The sequence below is a fragment of the Acanthopagrus latus genome, chromosome 3, assembly GCF_904848185.1.
Source record: "Acanthopagrus latus isolate v.2019 chromosome 3, fAcaLat1.1, whole genome shotgun sequence".
Classification (NCBI taxonomy): domain Eukaryota; kingdom Metazoa; phylum Chordata; class Actinopteri; order Spariformes; family Sparidae; genus Acanthopagrus; species Acanthopagrus latus.
Window position 1 is genome coordinate 6,232,809 of NC_051041.1, and position 16,959 is coordinate 6,249,767.

Below are 16,959 nucleotides of genomic sequence, written 5' to 3' on the forward strand. Positions count from 1 at the left end.
GTGCTGTTGCGCGCTTGTGTGTGTGCGTGTGTGTGTGTGTACCGGCAGCAGCAGCAGCTTTTCATCTGCGCGTAAAGAGCTCCGTCAGACAGAGAGATAAAGGAAAAGTAAATAACACCCCTTTGAATTTAATGGAGCGTTAAACAAGCCTGGATTACATCTCCGGAGAATTTTGGTGACATCTCTCGAGTCGTTGGAAGCCCGAGCGCGTCCTGTTGAGTTCTACAGTACAGGGGGGGACATTCAAGAGCGGTCCAGATGTTAATCCACACATATTCGGCTATGGTGAGTTTTGATTGAGAGTCTTGTTTTGAGATTTATTAATTTTTTTATTTTGGATGCTGATGTTTGTTTATAATTGATCGAGTGAACTCGATTTTAAGAAGAAGTTTATTTTCTGCACCGAGGAAACATGAAAGCAGATGCGAACAGTGCGCAAAATAAATGCAGCTAATTGCGATTCAATTAGGAAGAAAAGGGGAGAAAAAAGATTTAGGATTTGACTTTTTTATCCGTGTGGTGTCAGCTGACGGCTAAGAAGAGATATCTTTCTTTTGGGGATGAGAAATAAAAGCGAGTTTGGCGAATGTTTGGTCTCCGTCCTCTCCGCTGAACACATCCTGACACTTGGAGTGTTGCGGCGCGGCGCATCTGTCCGCGGAGATGCTCTTTGTCTGCGCGGTGTCACAGCGAGTGAGACCGGCTGACAGTGAAGGCGTCCATCCGCCGCAGAAACCGACAGAGGAACTGCGCGTCTCTCTGCGCTCTTTTCTTTCTTTTCTTTTCTTTTCTTTTTTTCTTTTTTTATTTACGGCTTCGAGTTTAAACTTTTTCTCGGACTGAAACGCTGAGCTGAGCGCGCAGCAGTGACTTTTATCGGTGCTTTTAACTTTGGCTCCTGCCTGACAGATTAATGGACACTGTTCCATCACAACAGCAGCATCGATCCGGGTGACCCAGCTTCGACCAACAACAACGAAAAAAAAAAAAAAAAAGAAAGAAAGAAAAAAAGAAAAAAAAAATCCAATTTTCCCAGGAAGTGTGTGAGCACAAATGTAGGCTAGTGGACTACATGTTATTCATACTGTTGCACGCAGGAGCTGAACTTGTGAAGTGAAAACAAAAATCATTTTCCTGCTGGATGAAGTTGCTCTGCTCTCCAGTTTCCAGTCCCGGGGTCAGTTGTGCTTTTGTTGACACGGTGGCAGATTATTTGCCCCCCTCCCCTCCCGGAGCAGCGTGCTGTTGGTGTGTGTTGTTGTGTGTTACCTGTCCTTTGTGCGCCTTCTTGGTGGCCGTGACCTTTCTGACACTGTTCAGCAGCGATGCCAAGGGCGCCTGCTGCCACCGCGCATCACTTCAAGCGCGGCTGCTGCTGCTATTTCTAACCAGCTGATAAAAATGGAAACACACTAATTCGTGTTTTTTTTTTTCTTTTTGCAGTTTTGTGTCACAATAAAATCGTTTTTGTATTTTTTTCTCTCTAGCTGTGCACATTCAGCCGTTGGATTTAAGCGTCAGGTTTAGAAATAACGAGCTCAGAACTGAATCTATCTTGACTTTTTTTTGGATGAAAATTTGTTTTGAGCGAACTTGTTTAATTCTCTGCAGGACCGCGCAGACGGACTAAGCGGCTCTTCGCCGAGTGGGCGCCTCTCCCAGCTGTCCTCCCTGAACCAGGCCGCCTACTCCTCGGCTCCCCCGCTCTGCCACACTCCGGCCTCTGACTTCCAGCCTCCGTACTTCCCCCCTCCTTACCCCCAGTCCTCCCTGCCATACTCCCAGAGCCAGGACTCAGCGTATTCCCACCTGTCAGACCCCTACCCCTCCATCAACTCCATCCATCAGCATCAGCAAGCGGCATGGCACTCGCAGAGGTCGCGCTCCGAAGAGGGGGGGCTGCTGTCACAGTCGCACCGGGCTCTGAGCCTCGACCCCCGGCGGGAGTACCCAGCTGTCCCTCGGCTGCTGCACGGGCTCGGGGAAGGCGCCGCCGCTCTCGGGGACGGTCCTCTCGGGATGCATCTGGGACATCACGGCCTGGAGGATCTTCAGGTGACTGTGTTTGTTTGTTTATTTTTGGGTTTTCCAGCCTTTGCGTTGCCGCTGCGCACCGGGAAGACCGTGCGTAAAAGTCGGGATCAGTGCGCACGAACATGAACGAAATCTCCTCTGAGCTTCTTTGATTTTATATTTTTATGACAACATAAATAAAATCTAAATAAGTGCAACCTTATCTTGTAATCTTGTGAAGGCCTTTTTTAAAAATCCGTGGATGTTGGCGGCAGGAAGGCCTTCAGGCAATTTATCCTCCATTTCTTATTTCTCCTTCAATCGACGCAATTTATAATGAAATCCTTTTTTAATAAACACCTTTTATTATCCCCTCATTATATTTTTTTTAATTTAGCAATTTTCGCCTGATATTTGATTTTATTTATGATGTTTTGAAAAACCTCCTGCAGACCTGAAGCCTATTTTATGTGACTTTCTCCTCCCCAAAAAAGTCTCAGGAGCTGTTTCAGTGTCTGATATAAAAAAACAAAAAGGAAAACAGTGATGCGTCGCTTCCTCCAGACTAAAGACAAAAAACAAAACAAAACAAAACAATCTTGTGAACTGTTGGAGAATAATGCCAGGATTTATATATTAATTTCTGAAAGAATATTAGAGGATTATTTTTATTTTCTCTTAAATTTCGTTCGTAAATTGGTAGATTATAATATTTTTGGATAAATATTCTCAATGTTCTCAAGTGTGGATTTTTGAATCCGTTTGTTTCTCACACTATGTGTCGTTTTTAAGAGTTTCTGATCCAGACTTCTCTCGAATCCATCTAGAATTTCATGCTTAAATTAAGATTAATGACTGGAATTTGTATTCTAGATGGACAACAAGTCTCTTCGGAAGTGTTATAGACGATATAAAATAAATATTCTATACCTCTGCATTTTTATTTATTTATTTTTTTTAAAGATTTTTGTTCTCAGGGTTGACACTCGCCACATGCACGCAGCATTATATTATCCGCTGTCTGTCACAGAGACAAAGTCTTTCTGCGGCCCCTTTTTTTGTCCTGTGCAGGTTTTTTTTTTCTGGGAGAAGAATAGTTTCTATGGTTTATTGAGCAGTCAGCTTCCCTGCAGCAGGTGCAGCTGCAGACGCTGTTTGTTGCCTCCTCGCAGAAAAAGAAAACACACCGAGACCAATTGATCTGCACGGTCATTAATAGAAAAGAAACGTTTGAGAGCAGCGCCAAGGCGAAGGAGTCAAACCCGGGCGTGTTGCTGTTTAAACGCTCCCCACTCGACAAGGACCTTTTATTTGATTAATGGATTATATCCTCCGCGTTTGAATCCTCTTATAAATTCAGCACAAAGGAGACATCCGAGGATCGCCCTGCAAGACAATTTCTTTTTTTTTTTTTTATCCTCAATGAGTGAAAAGATCAAATAAACTGCAGAAGCTTTCAATTACTCTGAGGACTGGCGAGCTACGGTGGCTGCTGACGACCATTTCTGTGAATCATTTATTTCGTTTTTACGCACATTTGAAAGAAGAATAAAAAGAAATATTCACATTTGATGGAAATTGATGGAAATTATTATTTTTTAAATTTCTATTTGAAAATAGTTTATATAAATAACCTGCTCTGATTAGAAACAGTGTCAGATATGACATAAATTGTTTAATTTTACTGTATTTTTAGTAAATAAGCAGATTTGTTGCACTGAAAAATTAAAGGAGGCAACTGTTCTTTATTTCAGAACCAAACATGAAGCTTATATATGACATAAAAATCAATATTTACTAGATTCCTTCAAATCCAAAACACCCAAGTGGCCAGAAATCATTCATCCGAGCTGCATGAATGTGAATAATCTGTTAAAAATGTCAGGAATGTTTCACCTGCTCTCCATTTTTGCACAAAGAGTCTCGACACTAAATGGAAACGAGAGCAGCAGACTGTTTCATTCACTCTGATACAGATCGTGTTCATATGTGCTGCCAAAGCAAGATGGAGGGTCCGTCTTGCTTTGGCCTGAGAGACACAAGCTGTGTGTGTGTGTGTGTGTGTGTGTGTGTGTGTGTCTATAAATGTATGTGTGTTTGTGTGTGTTTCTAAAAGTGTGTGTTGGCTGTGAGGCCGGTGGATAAATGATAGTGACTGTCTGTCTGTCTGACACAGGGAATGGAGGAAGGATCAGCCCTGGGCATCCTCGACCACTCTGTCATTAAAAAAGGTAAGAGGTGGGAGAGCTCCGTGTGTGTGTGTGTGTGTGTGTGTGTGTGTGTGTGTGACAGAGAGAGAGAGAGAGAAGAGAGAGATTGTGTGTGTGTGTGTGTGTGTGTGTGCATTTGTGTGTGCACCTATATAATTGTGCTATACGTGCTGAAGGCAGTTTTGTGTTTAGGGGCACTCCAACACCAGTCGCTCTCTCTCTCTCTCACACACACACACACACACACACACACACACACACACACACACACACACACACACTATAAATAATTCTGTTTTGCTATTTCATTTGAAGTCAAGAAGTCCTCTAATACTCAGCTGCAGACTTCACCCCAAAGGCACACATTCTTAATGAACTGTTCATGGTCATATGAGAGAGAGAGAGTGTGTGTGTGTGTGTGTGTGTGAGAGAGAGAGAGAGAGAGAGAGGGATTAGAGGGAAGAGGAGAGAGAAGTGGGGCAAAGAAGGGGAAAAAAAGGAGGGGAACGTGATAAAAGAGGAGTTGTGGGGAAATTTGCAGAGTATGATCACTCTAATATTACCGACTCGGAGTTGCAGGAGACACAGGGGCACGATTAGAAAATTCAAGTTGGATTTGTTGCTGGTGGAGTGCGATACTGTGAAAACCTCGCTCAGCCAAAAGGCATAAAAAAAAAAAATGGATAGATGCGGCTTGTTTGGATGTGTAGCGCTGTGATGAAAAAAAATTGAAGGTTTGCTAAGAAACAAGCGAAAACACTGTGTTGTAAAAATGGCTGGAAAATAAGTGGGGTTTGGTTGACAGAATCACACTTTTTATGTAAAGACAATAACACTTTGCAACAACCATAATTAATAAATAGTGCGTTTATAGATAATTCAACATGTTTGGCTGTGTAGTGCACCGGAACAAGCTCAGGACGGGTCGTAAAAATGACTGAAAATTAGATGGGGTTTGGTTGACAGAGCCACACTCAGAGTATGACTTGTATTTTAGGGAATTTCTTTTTATATAAAGACAATGATGCTTCATAACAACATTCATTAATGCATAGTGCATCAATAGTTAGCTGAACTTGTTTGGGTGCATAATGCTGCAATAAATAAGTCAAGGTTTGCCCCGAAACAAGCTAAAAACATAGCTACTGTGTTGAAAAATGGCTGGAAATTAAATGGGGTTTGGTTGACAGAATCACACTTGGATCTATGATTCATATTTAATCAATTTCCTTTTATATGAAGACAAAAATAGTGAAATCATAGTTAATGAGACTTAAGTTAATGTTATTTTACAGTTAACAAACAATGAAATGCTTTACAAACCATTTATTAATCAACTGTAAAAGCTTATAAACATCAGCATCATCTTTATAATGGCCATCCAGATGTTTGCAGATTAACTACGCAGTATTTAAAAACCATTTACAAGGTATTATATACATGAATAGCAACTTTAAATCGTGAATTTGTTATGTATTAATGATGGTTACCATAAAGACTTACATTTAATCCTTAAATCCTTAAAATATAAACCATCTTCTAGGTGCGGTTCTTCCTGCTAAACCCCATTCACTTTTCAGTCATTTTAACAGGACAGTAGGTGTCATCTTCAACTTGTTTTAAAGCACTAGTCTTAATGTTTTTTTTTTCCTTTTCTTGGTGATTAAATGCTTCATTTTAAACACTAACAGCAGCCGCTCACATACTGAATATATTTTGGCCTCCTGATTCTAAATATTTCAGTCAGCCAACCCCCTCACCGGCATGAACCTTTTCCCTGCTGCAAAGTTTTCACAAAAACAAGGATGTAATTCTCCAAATCAGGTCCCTGAAGAGGAACAGGAGGCTCACACTGCAAAATGTCTGGCGCGATCCCAAACTGCTGCCGTGTTGCTGCTGTGAACTAGCAGTCATTTGATGAAGTGACAGTGATTCCACTTGTTTGCCAAACGCTAAGAATCGATCAATTACCGCAGAGAGACGGCACTTAGAGCCGATAGCGGAGCAAACCTAAAGCCCTCATGAATACGAAAATCCAATAGGGAGAAGAGAGCGAGACAGGGTGTGGAGGAAAGAAAAAAAAAAGAAGACAAGGGAAAGGGGGGGGAGAATAAAGAGTGGGAGGCACAAGAAAGAGTTGAGAAAGATGATAAGAGAAAGAGAGAGAGAGAGGGAGGGGCAGGCGGATGACAAAGGAGAAAGAGAAAGAGAGAAAGAGAGAGAGAGGGAGCTGCTCTGTGGCCTCGCCGGCTGGATGATCTGGCTGCTTGTGAATGAGAGGATTTTAAGAGATTTCTTCAGTCCGGGGGAATCTGTGCTGCTCAGCAGGGCGTCACAAGGAGGCCACCAGTGTGTGAGAGGGGCCGAGAGTGGACAGTCGTACTGATAACATTTCATTTAAAACGAGGGACCGAGAGAAAGATTCCAGTGCCGTCAGGAATGCAGACAATGTTTGTGTATGTGGGACGCATGTTGCATATTCTTCCTAACATGGTGCTAAAATTTGACGCAGCAATCGTGAATTACTGATGTTTAAAATAATAATTTGCCTGGTGCAGATGTCTGCGTGTGCTGATTGTAATTACTCCACGAAACAACCCTTTAATATAACCTCCTTTCCCATGAAAAAGAAAAGCCGCACAAAGTGACGGCAGCGACTTCACGAGCCAGTATCTCATGAACTGATGATGCAGGATACAAAAAACATCATCCACTGCTGTAATTGAATGTTCACGTATTTGCAGATGGACAGATAGCAGTCAGCACAGCAAATACTGACCACTAATGACGTGCTCACATACTTGGTTTCTTCTCAAAAACAGAATGATAAATAATCTGCTCCTTAGTTATTTAAAAACAGTGTAAATTATGATTTTAGTTGTTGATTTTAGCTGTATTTCTAGTGAATAAGCTCATGTATCGGTGCATTCCTTCGCTTTGCTGTAAATGCAATCACCTTTATTGGGTTGATTATTTAAGTTAAAGGGCTGGTTCGTGTTTTCAGGAGGATCTTTGTTCCGTGTCGTCCTCATCTCTCTCCTCAGTACTCCTCTCCGCTGTCGATTTACAAATAAAGGCATAAAATAACCCCAAGAACACATTTAAAAAATGTCTATAAATAATTTGTTGATTTCTAAAAGGGGTGATGGATCCTGGTTGTTTAATTCTCTCTCTTGATATCTTTCTGAGCCGTGGTCGAGACTATAGACACTAACTCACACAAACCTCGGTCAGATAATTGATCACTGCGTCAGACTAGACTAACACATTCAACTAAAGAGCCACTCAGTCTCTACACTCTCTCTTCTACTTCATTTGAAAGGTGGGATGCATTTAGAGGCATCATGAGGCGTTCCCCCTCAATTCACCAACTGGATATCGCGATAACATCATTATCGAGAACAGTCCTGCTCCACACCAATGAAAATGACTGGAATTTTTGTTTCACACTATTGAAAAAGTGACCAACTACACCAATTCCAACAATAAAAACTGTTCTCAGAGAGTTTTGTGGATAGTTTAAATGTGATTTGTCAAAACAGAACAGTCCAAACAGAATAAAAATGACTCGTATAAACGATATGGACCATATGGACCGACGATTGGCCTCAGACTGCTGATTAAAAAAAACTAAAATACTAAAATAGACGTAGTGGAGAGGAAGTAGCAGAAAAATGGAAATATTCAAGTAAAAAACCTCGCAGTTGTACGTGAGAACAGTAGTGGAGTAAATTGTGCTTTATTTCATAGCTGGTTGTTCGAAATTTTGACCCAAATATTTAGATTTTTGTCATTCTTTTAGTCTCCTTGATCTCTAATCATTGGTAATATCAAAAATTTTAAAAAATACGGTGAACTGGTCCACTGTGGAGGGTTAATTTTTAATACAAACGCACCCAAGATTAGATAAAATGTCCGACGAGGAAGAGGAATGCGTGAAGTAACACCACTTTTGCGCATTTCACACAGCACTTCAGATTAAATCATCTGTTGTGGCATGAAAGACCCAGACCAAGTAATCACATCCCATGTAAACATTCAAGCTCAAATCTTCAATCCAAATAAAGAAAAGTTTTCCATTTAAACAAAAATACCAATCACCTCCTTTGTACTGACGTGGAGGCAGACGTGTGTCTCAAAAACATGGCCACCAAATGTATCTGCATGGCTGCCTATCATTAAATACAGATGAGAAATTATTTTGGTGCCTTAAAGGTTAAAAAAAAAAAAAAAAAAGTGCAATAAGGCACAAATGAATCTTTGTGTCCCCGTAAGTAAATTCGGTCCCCATACGGAGAGTGGCAGGTGGGGTTGGTTCGTTTTTCTTTCTTCTGTATTCAGAGGATTTCTGCCCACACAACGGCAGATTTAGCGGATTTAGGATTTAAGACCCCCAAAGCTAATTGAGTCGACAACAGTTAACACCTTAAAGGACGACGTCAGGACTGAGAAGAAAAGCCGAACAGACGTTGGTCTCAGTGCCAACATGAATCATCAGTCAGCGCCGCAACAGGCCTCATCGCTCCCAGATTTTGACTTCAGATGATTGACAGAAAAGTCGTGGAAAGTTTACCGCAGTGCAGAAAAGTGAGTGTGAACTGAGCTCCTCGAGGTGCGAAGTGGAGCTATTTGAGAATGCGCAGATGAAATGTAACCACCTGCAGTTCAAACAGCCCGAATCAACAAGCCGCGCGCCAGAATTAGAGCTGTCGACGCAGGGGAGAACATTACGCTGAATAGATTAATCAGTCGTTCTCGCAACACTTACTGTCACTTCACAAGACATGTTCAGATCCGTGTGTTTACTCGTCCTTCGTCTGGTTTTTGTCTTTGCATCAAGTTTAATGTTCCTCTCGATCCTCCAGGAAACAAATCATGTGAATTTTGTTGTTTTTCCGTCATTTCTCCCGCAGTTCCGATTCCATCCAAGCTGAACGGCTCGTCCCTCTCCGCCTTGTCCATCGGCAAGGAGGGTCTCGGCATGGGAGCCGTGTCCAACCCGGCCGAGGTCTTCTGTTCGGTCCCGGGTCGCCTCTCGCTGCTCAGCTCCACCTCCAAGTACAAGGTGACGGTCGGGGAGGTGCAGCGACGCCTCTCCCCGCCCGAGTGCCTCAACGCCTCTCTGCTGGGTGGAGTCCTCCGCAGGTGAGCGGAAGACGGGAGAATCAGAAGTCTAGACTAAAAGACAAAAACACACTTTAAATCAGTTATTCACAGACTTTATTTTGAAAGAGTTTTACCTCATTATGTCTCTAAAAAGATGTTAAAATAGAAAAGCATGAGAAGTTGACTCTTCATTTATTAACATGAACGCAAAGAACAGCAGCAAATCCTCACGTTTCAGACGCTGCAACCAGCAAATGTTTGAAATCTTTGTTTGAAAAACGATTAAGGGTTAATTGATAGATGGGAAACTGTTTTGCACATCAATGTTTCGCTGACATTTAATTTGTAATGTGGTTTTATGTTGTAACCACACGTTAAGTTATTTGTAGAGTGAACTAGATGAGTTAAAAAAAAGGTGATTTATTAACAGTAACAAGTAAGATAAAACAACATTTGTTGTGGTTTTATGGCGTCTAGAACAAAATCAGTTTGTAAACAGTCAACATGTTGATTTAAAAGTTCAGTTTGTAAGATAGTTGATTGTTGACTCTTATTCTCAACTTGGCAAAGTACTGACACTGTGGGTCAGTTGGTCGGCACGTCAGAGTTCAACAGTGAAAGCAATGAAATACAACTTGTCTTCATCTGAGTGTCAGAGTTATTCAGGGACACAGTAAATCTGAGGGGACCATGAGCACATGATTGACCGCGCTCTGGATGTTGTTGAAAGTCACTCTGGGAATTGGAGGAAATCAGTCACAAAAAAACAGCTGGAATCAAGCGGCTGATGTGATGCAGATCCAAAGACCGACTGACCTCGAGCGATCGTGTCATAACTTCATCACCGCACAAAACAGGAGAGCTCTGCAGTCCTTCCAGCGAAAATGGGTCCATACAAAACGCTTTAAACACATGACGGGCGCTCTGACAAACGATGACCTCTATCTTTTTTCCTGAGTCTTGACCACTCTTAACTTTAACTACACAGCTGATGACCCAAAAATGGGTCATGGGACTAAATCACAAGAGTAGCAATGTGGTTTAATGAACCACGGCCTCGGGGCAAGAGAGCAACTTTATGATTCGGGTCTCGGGCTGAAATACTTAAAAAGGGCATCATTAAAAGATCTGAGGAGTCTTTAATATCCAGTTCCTGCTCACCAGAGAGACACAGCGACCACACTCATAACAATACGTGCATTTAACTTAAGTATTTCTATTTTACTTTATACTTTATGCAACTTTTTAAAAGGGAAAATATCCCCTTTTTACTCCAATACAAGTAATTAACAGCTAGACGCACTGGTTACTTTGAAAATGAAGATTTTATAATGAAATAAATGGCATGTTCAAAGAAAATAAACCACCCAAATGTATATAAAGTAGATACAATTATCTGTAAAATGCCGTTTTCACTGTAAAGTATCTCTATAATGTGTCTGACAGGTAAAAAAAACAAAAAACAAGTAAAATAACCAAATTAAAGTCATTAAAATGGCACCTGCTCCTTCTCCCTCATTAAAATTACCAGGATTGGCTTCTAAACTGTTGTGATGTCACAAATCCTGCTGGTAGCTCCGCCTCTTTAAATTCTATTTTTTTTATTTTTATTTTATGAGCACAGAGAAATGTTCAGCTCTGATGCTGATGCAAAGTTTCTGGAGCTTCATAGTAACTTTGCAGCACTGACAGAAAATATGAAATGGCTCCATACAGCTTGTCCGGTGTAGTCCAAGTCTCTGGAAGCCCTTAGATCCCAAATTGATTAAAAAAAGGCGTTATTTACAGACTTTTTTAATCCTCACTGTAGCTGCTTAGCTAAAACCATTACTGCTCGCTAAGTGAGCGCAGAACTTCTTTTCAGATCAATTTGGGATCCCTCCAATCTGAGATCACGCTGGGCGTTTTTCTTTAGGAGAGCGCTGCAACGCTATTTTGTTTGCAAAGCTCCAGAAATGTTTTGTGGACCACAGAAATCAGCCCGACTTTAGTGTGTAGAAATTGACTCCATGTCCATTTCTGGGTGAACTTTTCCTCCAAGTAAATGGTGTGACTACTTCTTCTGCCACTGCTGCCTGTCGTGTAAAAAAACTGTGAAATATTAACACACAAATCAAAACATTCTTAAATTTACAAATGTAAACAAAGAAAGACAAAAGAACAGGCGAAAGGAAAGTAAAGCAAAAACTTAAGTATAGAAAGCAAAATAAATAAATAAAAAACACAGATAATACAAGACACTAGCAGTGTTGACAGGGAACAGACTGTACTCACAGGCACACCACAATACAGCTCATAAAGACAAACACACACACACACACACACACACACACACACACACACACAAGGACCCCCTCCTAAAAAACTGCTCTCTCTCTCCGTCCCCCCTCAGGGCGAAGTCAAAGAATGGTGGCCGCTGTCTGAGAGAGCGTCTGGAGAAGATTGGCCTCAACCTGCCCGCCGGGCGACGCAAGGCAGCCAACGTCACTCTGCTAACATCTCTAGTGGAGGGTAGGGAAAACACACACACACACACACACACACACACACACACACACACACACACACACACATACATACAGTGACCTGCATACACGCTGACAGAAAGAGACACATATTCACATAGAAATATTCTCGCATGAGCAGGCATGAATAAACAGTCATAACATGGGTGGCTGCATGCGTGCGTGTCCACACACACACACACACACACACACGTTGCAGAGTGTCGTTTGAAAAGCTGGAAGAAAAGCCAAAAAATGGGGTGAACTGTTTGAGCAGTGAAAGTGAGAAAAACGACTGCGTGACCCGACCCGACCCGTCCGGTGGATTGTGAATCGCTGAAACGCGGTTGTATGCAGCTGCATTCTTTTTCAGCGGACTATCCCTTTAAAGCTGTGCTAGTTTGAAGCTCAGTTTTTTCACTCTTCCTCCTCTTCCTCCAGGTGAAGCCGTCCATCTGGCGCGAGACTTCGGTTACGTGTGCGAGACAGAGTTTCCAGCCAGAGCCACAGCCGAGTATCTGTGCAGGCAGAGCGAGCCGGACCAGCTCCCGACACGGCGCAGCATGCTGCTCGCCACCAAGTGAGTGTTTCACCCTCGCCGCCGCACAGCTAAAGGAGCATTCTGCTGATTTCACATGTCAAAAATCTATTTCAAAATGTGTTGTGAGGCTCTGAGGAGTTTTGTTAAATCTGTGAAAATTCAAGTGGCATGAAGAAGAAAGGAACAGGGAGCTCGAAAGATGGATGCAGGCTTACAAAAGATGATATTAAGTTGCATTATGGGAAATGTAGGATTCAGTATTTGGGTGAGATGATGGAGTAACAGCCTCTACTGCATCAATTGATCATCCTGTTTTAGACTTTTGTTTGTTTGTCAGAACTTAAAAGAATGATAAAACTAGACTGTTAGGGTTATTAACAAGTCTATTCGTGCCATTTATTTCTTTATTTGGTAGCAAAGAGTCCAAGTTTAAGGTGTGTTTTTTCCAGATTATCATTTTATTACATGAAGAAAGTGCACTGCAAGAAAAAAAAAACACATTTGACCTTATTCAGTTCTGATTAATAGAATGTGGAGCAACAGCCTACATTATTCTGCGAGCGAGAACCAAGATTAGGTGATTTCAGAGTCACAAGGGACGAGACAAAGAACTGACAAAGCTGATTAAATCTGCTTCATAAGAATCGGATGAAGCTTTACATAAACAAATAACTGAATGCACATTATATTATATTGCATTATGGCAAACCAACACAGCAGTTTTGAACTCTTACAAGTTGAAGATGTTGTAGCTTTCATAGGCGCTTTTGAACACTTTCAATACAAACTGTTAGATTTCTAAATGTTTTATGCTCAATTTTAGGTTCATACATTTATCTAAGGTTACTACTCAAATAGATTTACTTGATTTAATGCTCAGAAAAACACATCAGTCTTATTATTCTGTCCCGTGTTGCAGCACTTTATATTCTCCCTCTGTCTGAAATGCTCCTGTCTCTTTAAGGCTCCGCCTCCTGACTACCCCGTCTGCTCTGATTGGCCAGCTGACACATGCCCGAGCCGGCGCAACAGAGCAGCTAAGCTAAACAAATTCTGACATGCCAAATTAGCCACTGGGCGTAAATGTGTGACATAGTGACAAAGTGTGATGTCACAAGTTCATAGAATTAAAAGGCGGGGCAACTGACGAGGCGTTTGAGGAGCAGAGTTTTCTGTGGGAGAGAGGAACTTCTGTTGGTGTGGAGTTTAGGCTTCTTAATTTTCAAGATCTTTTACACGCGCGAGAACTGAGGGAAAGGAAAGAAGCAAAAAAAAAAAAAAAAGCATACTAGGTCTCCTTAAATTCAAAATTGTTAAATGGAAAATTTAATTCAAATTAAATTAAATTGTCGGCCCCCTCATGGCCCCTCATATTCCAATGAAATTTTGTTTTGGGTGATAAAATCAGACAATTTGAGGGAACGTGATGACTGGTTCGCCTACCTAACAGAGTGTTGATTAAAAAATGGTGTCGGATGCTCTTGGAAAATGGGAAAAAGAGTGTTTAGTACTTAGCAAGTCAAAGGAGGAAGGAGGTCTCTGATTGGCTGTTGCTCCAATGTTGTGCTGTTTGTTGTTTAAATCACTGACAGAACTTTTTAAAAAATGATTTGAGCCACTATAATAAAGGCTTTTTAATATTTTTCCTCCCTATTTGACACATTTTCCTCATATATTCAAAAAAACAAGAAGACCAACTTATTGACAACTAGTTTATGGTTGCAGAATAACTCTCAGGGTTTCTTAGCAACAAGCTAACGCCTCGTCTCTTCTCCACTCAGGGAGGTCTGTAAGGAGTTCATGGACCTCATGTCCCAGGACCGCTCTCCACTGGGTGGCAGTCGGCCCACCCCCTGCCTGGAGCCTGGCGTCCAGGGCAGCCTCACCCACTTCAGCCTGCTCACCCACGGCTTCGGCACTCCCGCCATCTGCGCCGCGCTCTCCGCCTTCCAGAGCTACCTGATGGAGGCGATCAAAATGCTGGACAAAGGAGAGGGTGGAGGGAAGAGCCACCACGACAAGGAGATGAAGCACCGCAAATGAAGGGGGAGGACCGGACGGACAGACGTGTTAAAAAAGGTGGATGGATGAGAGGCAGGAAGGAAGAGAGAAAGAGGGGAGAAAAGGACTGACAGCTGCCCCTCTGTGTCTTTACCTTCGCCCTCAGGATAACAAAACTGAGACTTTTACCTCCCAGAATCCCCTGCGGCCCCTCCTGTCGTGGAGGAGGTTGGGGTTCATGATGATATCTGTACTGTAATGTGTGTCCACAACCACCTCACTCAAAAATGACGCATGGACCTCTCTTCTCAGTAGCTGGTTTGTGTCATGATGGCGTCTACGAAACATCTCTTCAGGATGAGTTCCCACTTTAATTTATCTCCCCCCCTCCCCCCTTCCTCGTTGATTTTATTGAACATGTCGCCTTTATCCGTGTTTCCATCTCATACTCACCTCACACACACACACACACACACACACACCTTTTGTTTTTGTTAGTTTTTTGGACTGAACTCATCTGGGAAGTGTTGCAAAGCCATATCCGAGACAACGACCCGCTCTTTTGCTCCTCTGGACCTCTAGGAGACTTTTAGCTCCGCTCTGATTGGACGAGCTGCAGCTTCCATATGTAGTTCTGCTTAACTGGTGGTCATGGGAAATTGAGTTTTCTGGGTGAGGCGGGTGAGGAGGAGTCAAAGGCAGCTAAAGGAGAATTGTTTTCTTTTATTTTGAAGTACTGCGTGTTGGTGACTTAAGAAAAATAACACAAATCATTTTGTACTTTCTGTGTATGTTTATTATTAATGTTATTACTGTTGTTATTATTATTGTATTACGGCATAAATGTAATATATTATTAAACAATTAAGAGCTGATCGGTCGAGTTTCACGAGTGTGTTTTTATGTTTGATCTCTTATATCGGGACAATAAACAGTAATGGTCCCTTCAGGTACTTTTAAATGCAACAGCCCACTTTAACGTATAGTTTTAAATCCAGAGGTGACAGTGGGCTTTTATTGTGCTCTTATTGTAAATGCTTCTGCCGTCTCTTTGTCTCAATAATGACAATTTTTAATGGTCCCCCAAGGCAAAGGTCTAATGTGACTTTACCAGGACAGTCACAGCGAGGGCTGCAATGCACATTTAATGTCATCACTGATTGATCTGTCAATTTCTTGGTTGTTTAGTCTATAAAATGTCAAAAAAGAAAGTGTACACAGGCTGACCACAGTGTCTTCTGCAGTCCAAAACCAAAAGATATTCCATTTGCACCGATATTAAACTGAAAAAAATGGCTAAAAAAAACAGTAAATGTTTGGCATTTTCAGCTGCGCTCTATGGATGGTCATGTTGATCCTTCCTCCACACTTTGTCCCAACTGAAATATCTCAACAAAGTCTAGGTTGATTAAAATTTTGTACACACATTAATGATTCAAAGAGGATGAATCCTACTCAGCCATCAGCACGTCAAAGTTTTTACTTACCCAGTAAAACTGAAACAAAATCTTTCTGGTTCCCTGACAGAGTATCCTCATGGTTTTGATGATTCTCTGACTTTTCCACTAGCAAGCGCCGTAATTATGAAAACTGTAAATAATATTTCAACAATAACATGAATAAATTGCATTCACTTCCCCCTCTTGATGAACTGTAGTAACTTGTTTATCTGACCAAACCATCAGGTCAAACTCTTGATTTGTCCAAAACTTAAAAATAGCAACATCGCCATCATCCAATGGCAACTGACGCAAATTAGCTGCTGGTTAACTCTGGTGCAGTTACTTTGAATTGTGTGCAGTCTGCGCAAAAATAAAATGAAATACAAATAATGAAAAATCCTCAGCTGTGTTTTGAGATGTGTGCTAATGAGCAAATGAGAGCATGCTAATGCACAAGATGGTAAATGTGGTGAATGTTAGCACGTTAGCATCGTCATTGTGAGCATATTAGCTCTTGTAGCATTCTAATTTACTTAAACTATACTTCTATTCATAAAACTATTGATTAATTTTCTGTCAGTCTATTTAAAGATAAATCAAAAAACTGCTTTTAGCCTTTGACTAGCCTAGTCTAGGTTTGAATGAGTTTAAAGGGACAGTTCATCCCAAAATCAAAAATAGTGGCCTACATATACAGTTATGTGTGTTTACAGAAAGATAGCACAAGTTTACATGGATAGTCAGCGTGGATCCACTCATGGACAAAAGGCTAGCAAGCTAAGCTGACTAAGCTAAGCTAACTAAGCTAAGCTAACTAAGCTTGATAACGTTACCGCTGAGTTGAGGACATCCAGCACATTCACTGGGTACAAAATGATCTGGATCTAAGCCAAACCTGCGCTAGTGTCAATTTATCATTAAATAGATCCAAAGAAAGTTAATCAACAAAATTTTTAATTTATTAAGCTTCAAAACAATAGGCTACAGTCATGCTAGCAGATATGTGAAAGGTAGGCTTTGAGCTAAATGTAAACATAGCTTAGTCAGCTATCTGCTTCCTTTTGTTGGCGGCGTATGGTCAAAAGAAAGTCGCTCCTACATCAGACTGCACACAACAAGGTCTGTGGAGTATATATATGTTT

General features: G+C 41.5%; 1 protein-coding gene across 1 annotated transcript; it reads left to right on the forward strand.

Moving 5' to 3' along the window:
* On the forward strand, nucleotides 1–15,126 carry tfap2e (transcription factor AP-2 epsilon). Its single transcript, XM_037093216.1, has 7 exons — nucleotides 1–285; nucleotides 1,612–2,055; nucleotides 4,190–4,244; nucleotides 9,137–9,368; nucleotides 11,722–11,840; nucleotides 12,275–12,413; nucleotides 14,156–15,126. The coding sequence occupies exons 1-7, from the start codon at nucleotides 259–261 to the stop codon at nucleotides 14,415–14,417; spliced, it is 1,278 nt and encodes a 425-aa protein (XP_036949111.1). The 5' UTR covers nucleotides 1–258; the 3' UTR covers nucleotides 14,418–15,126.
* Nucleotides 15,127–16,959: the final 1,833 nt, after the last annotated feature.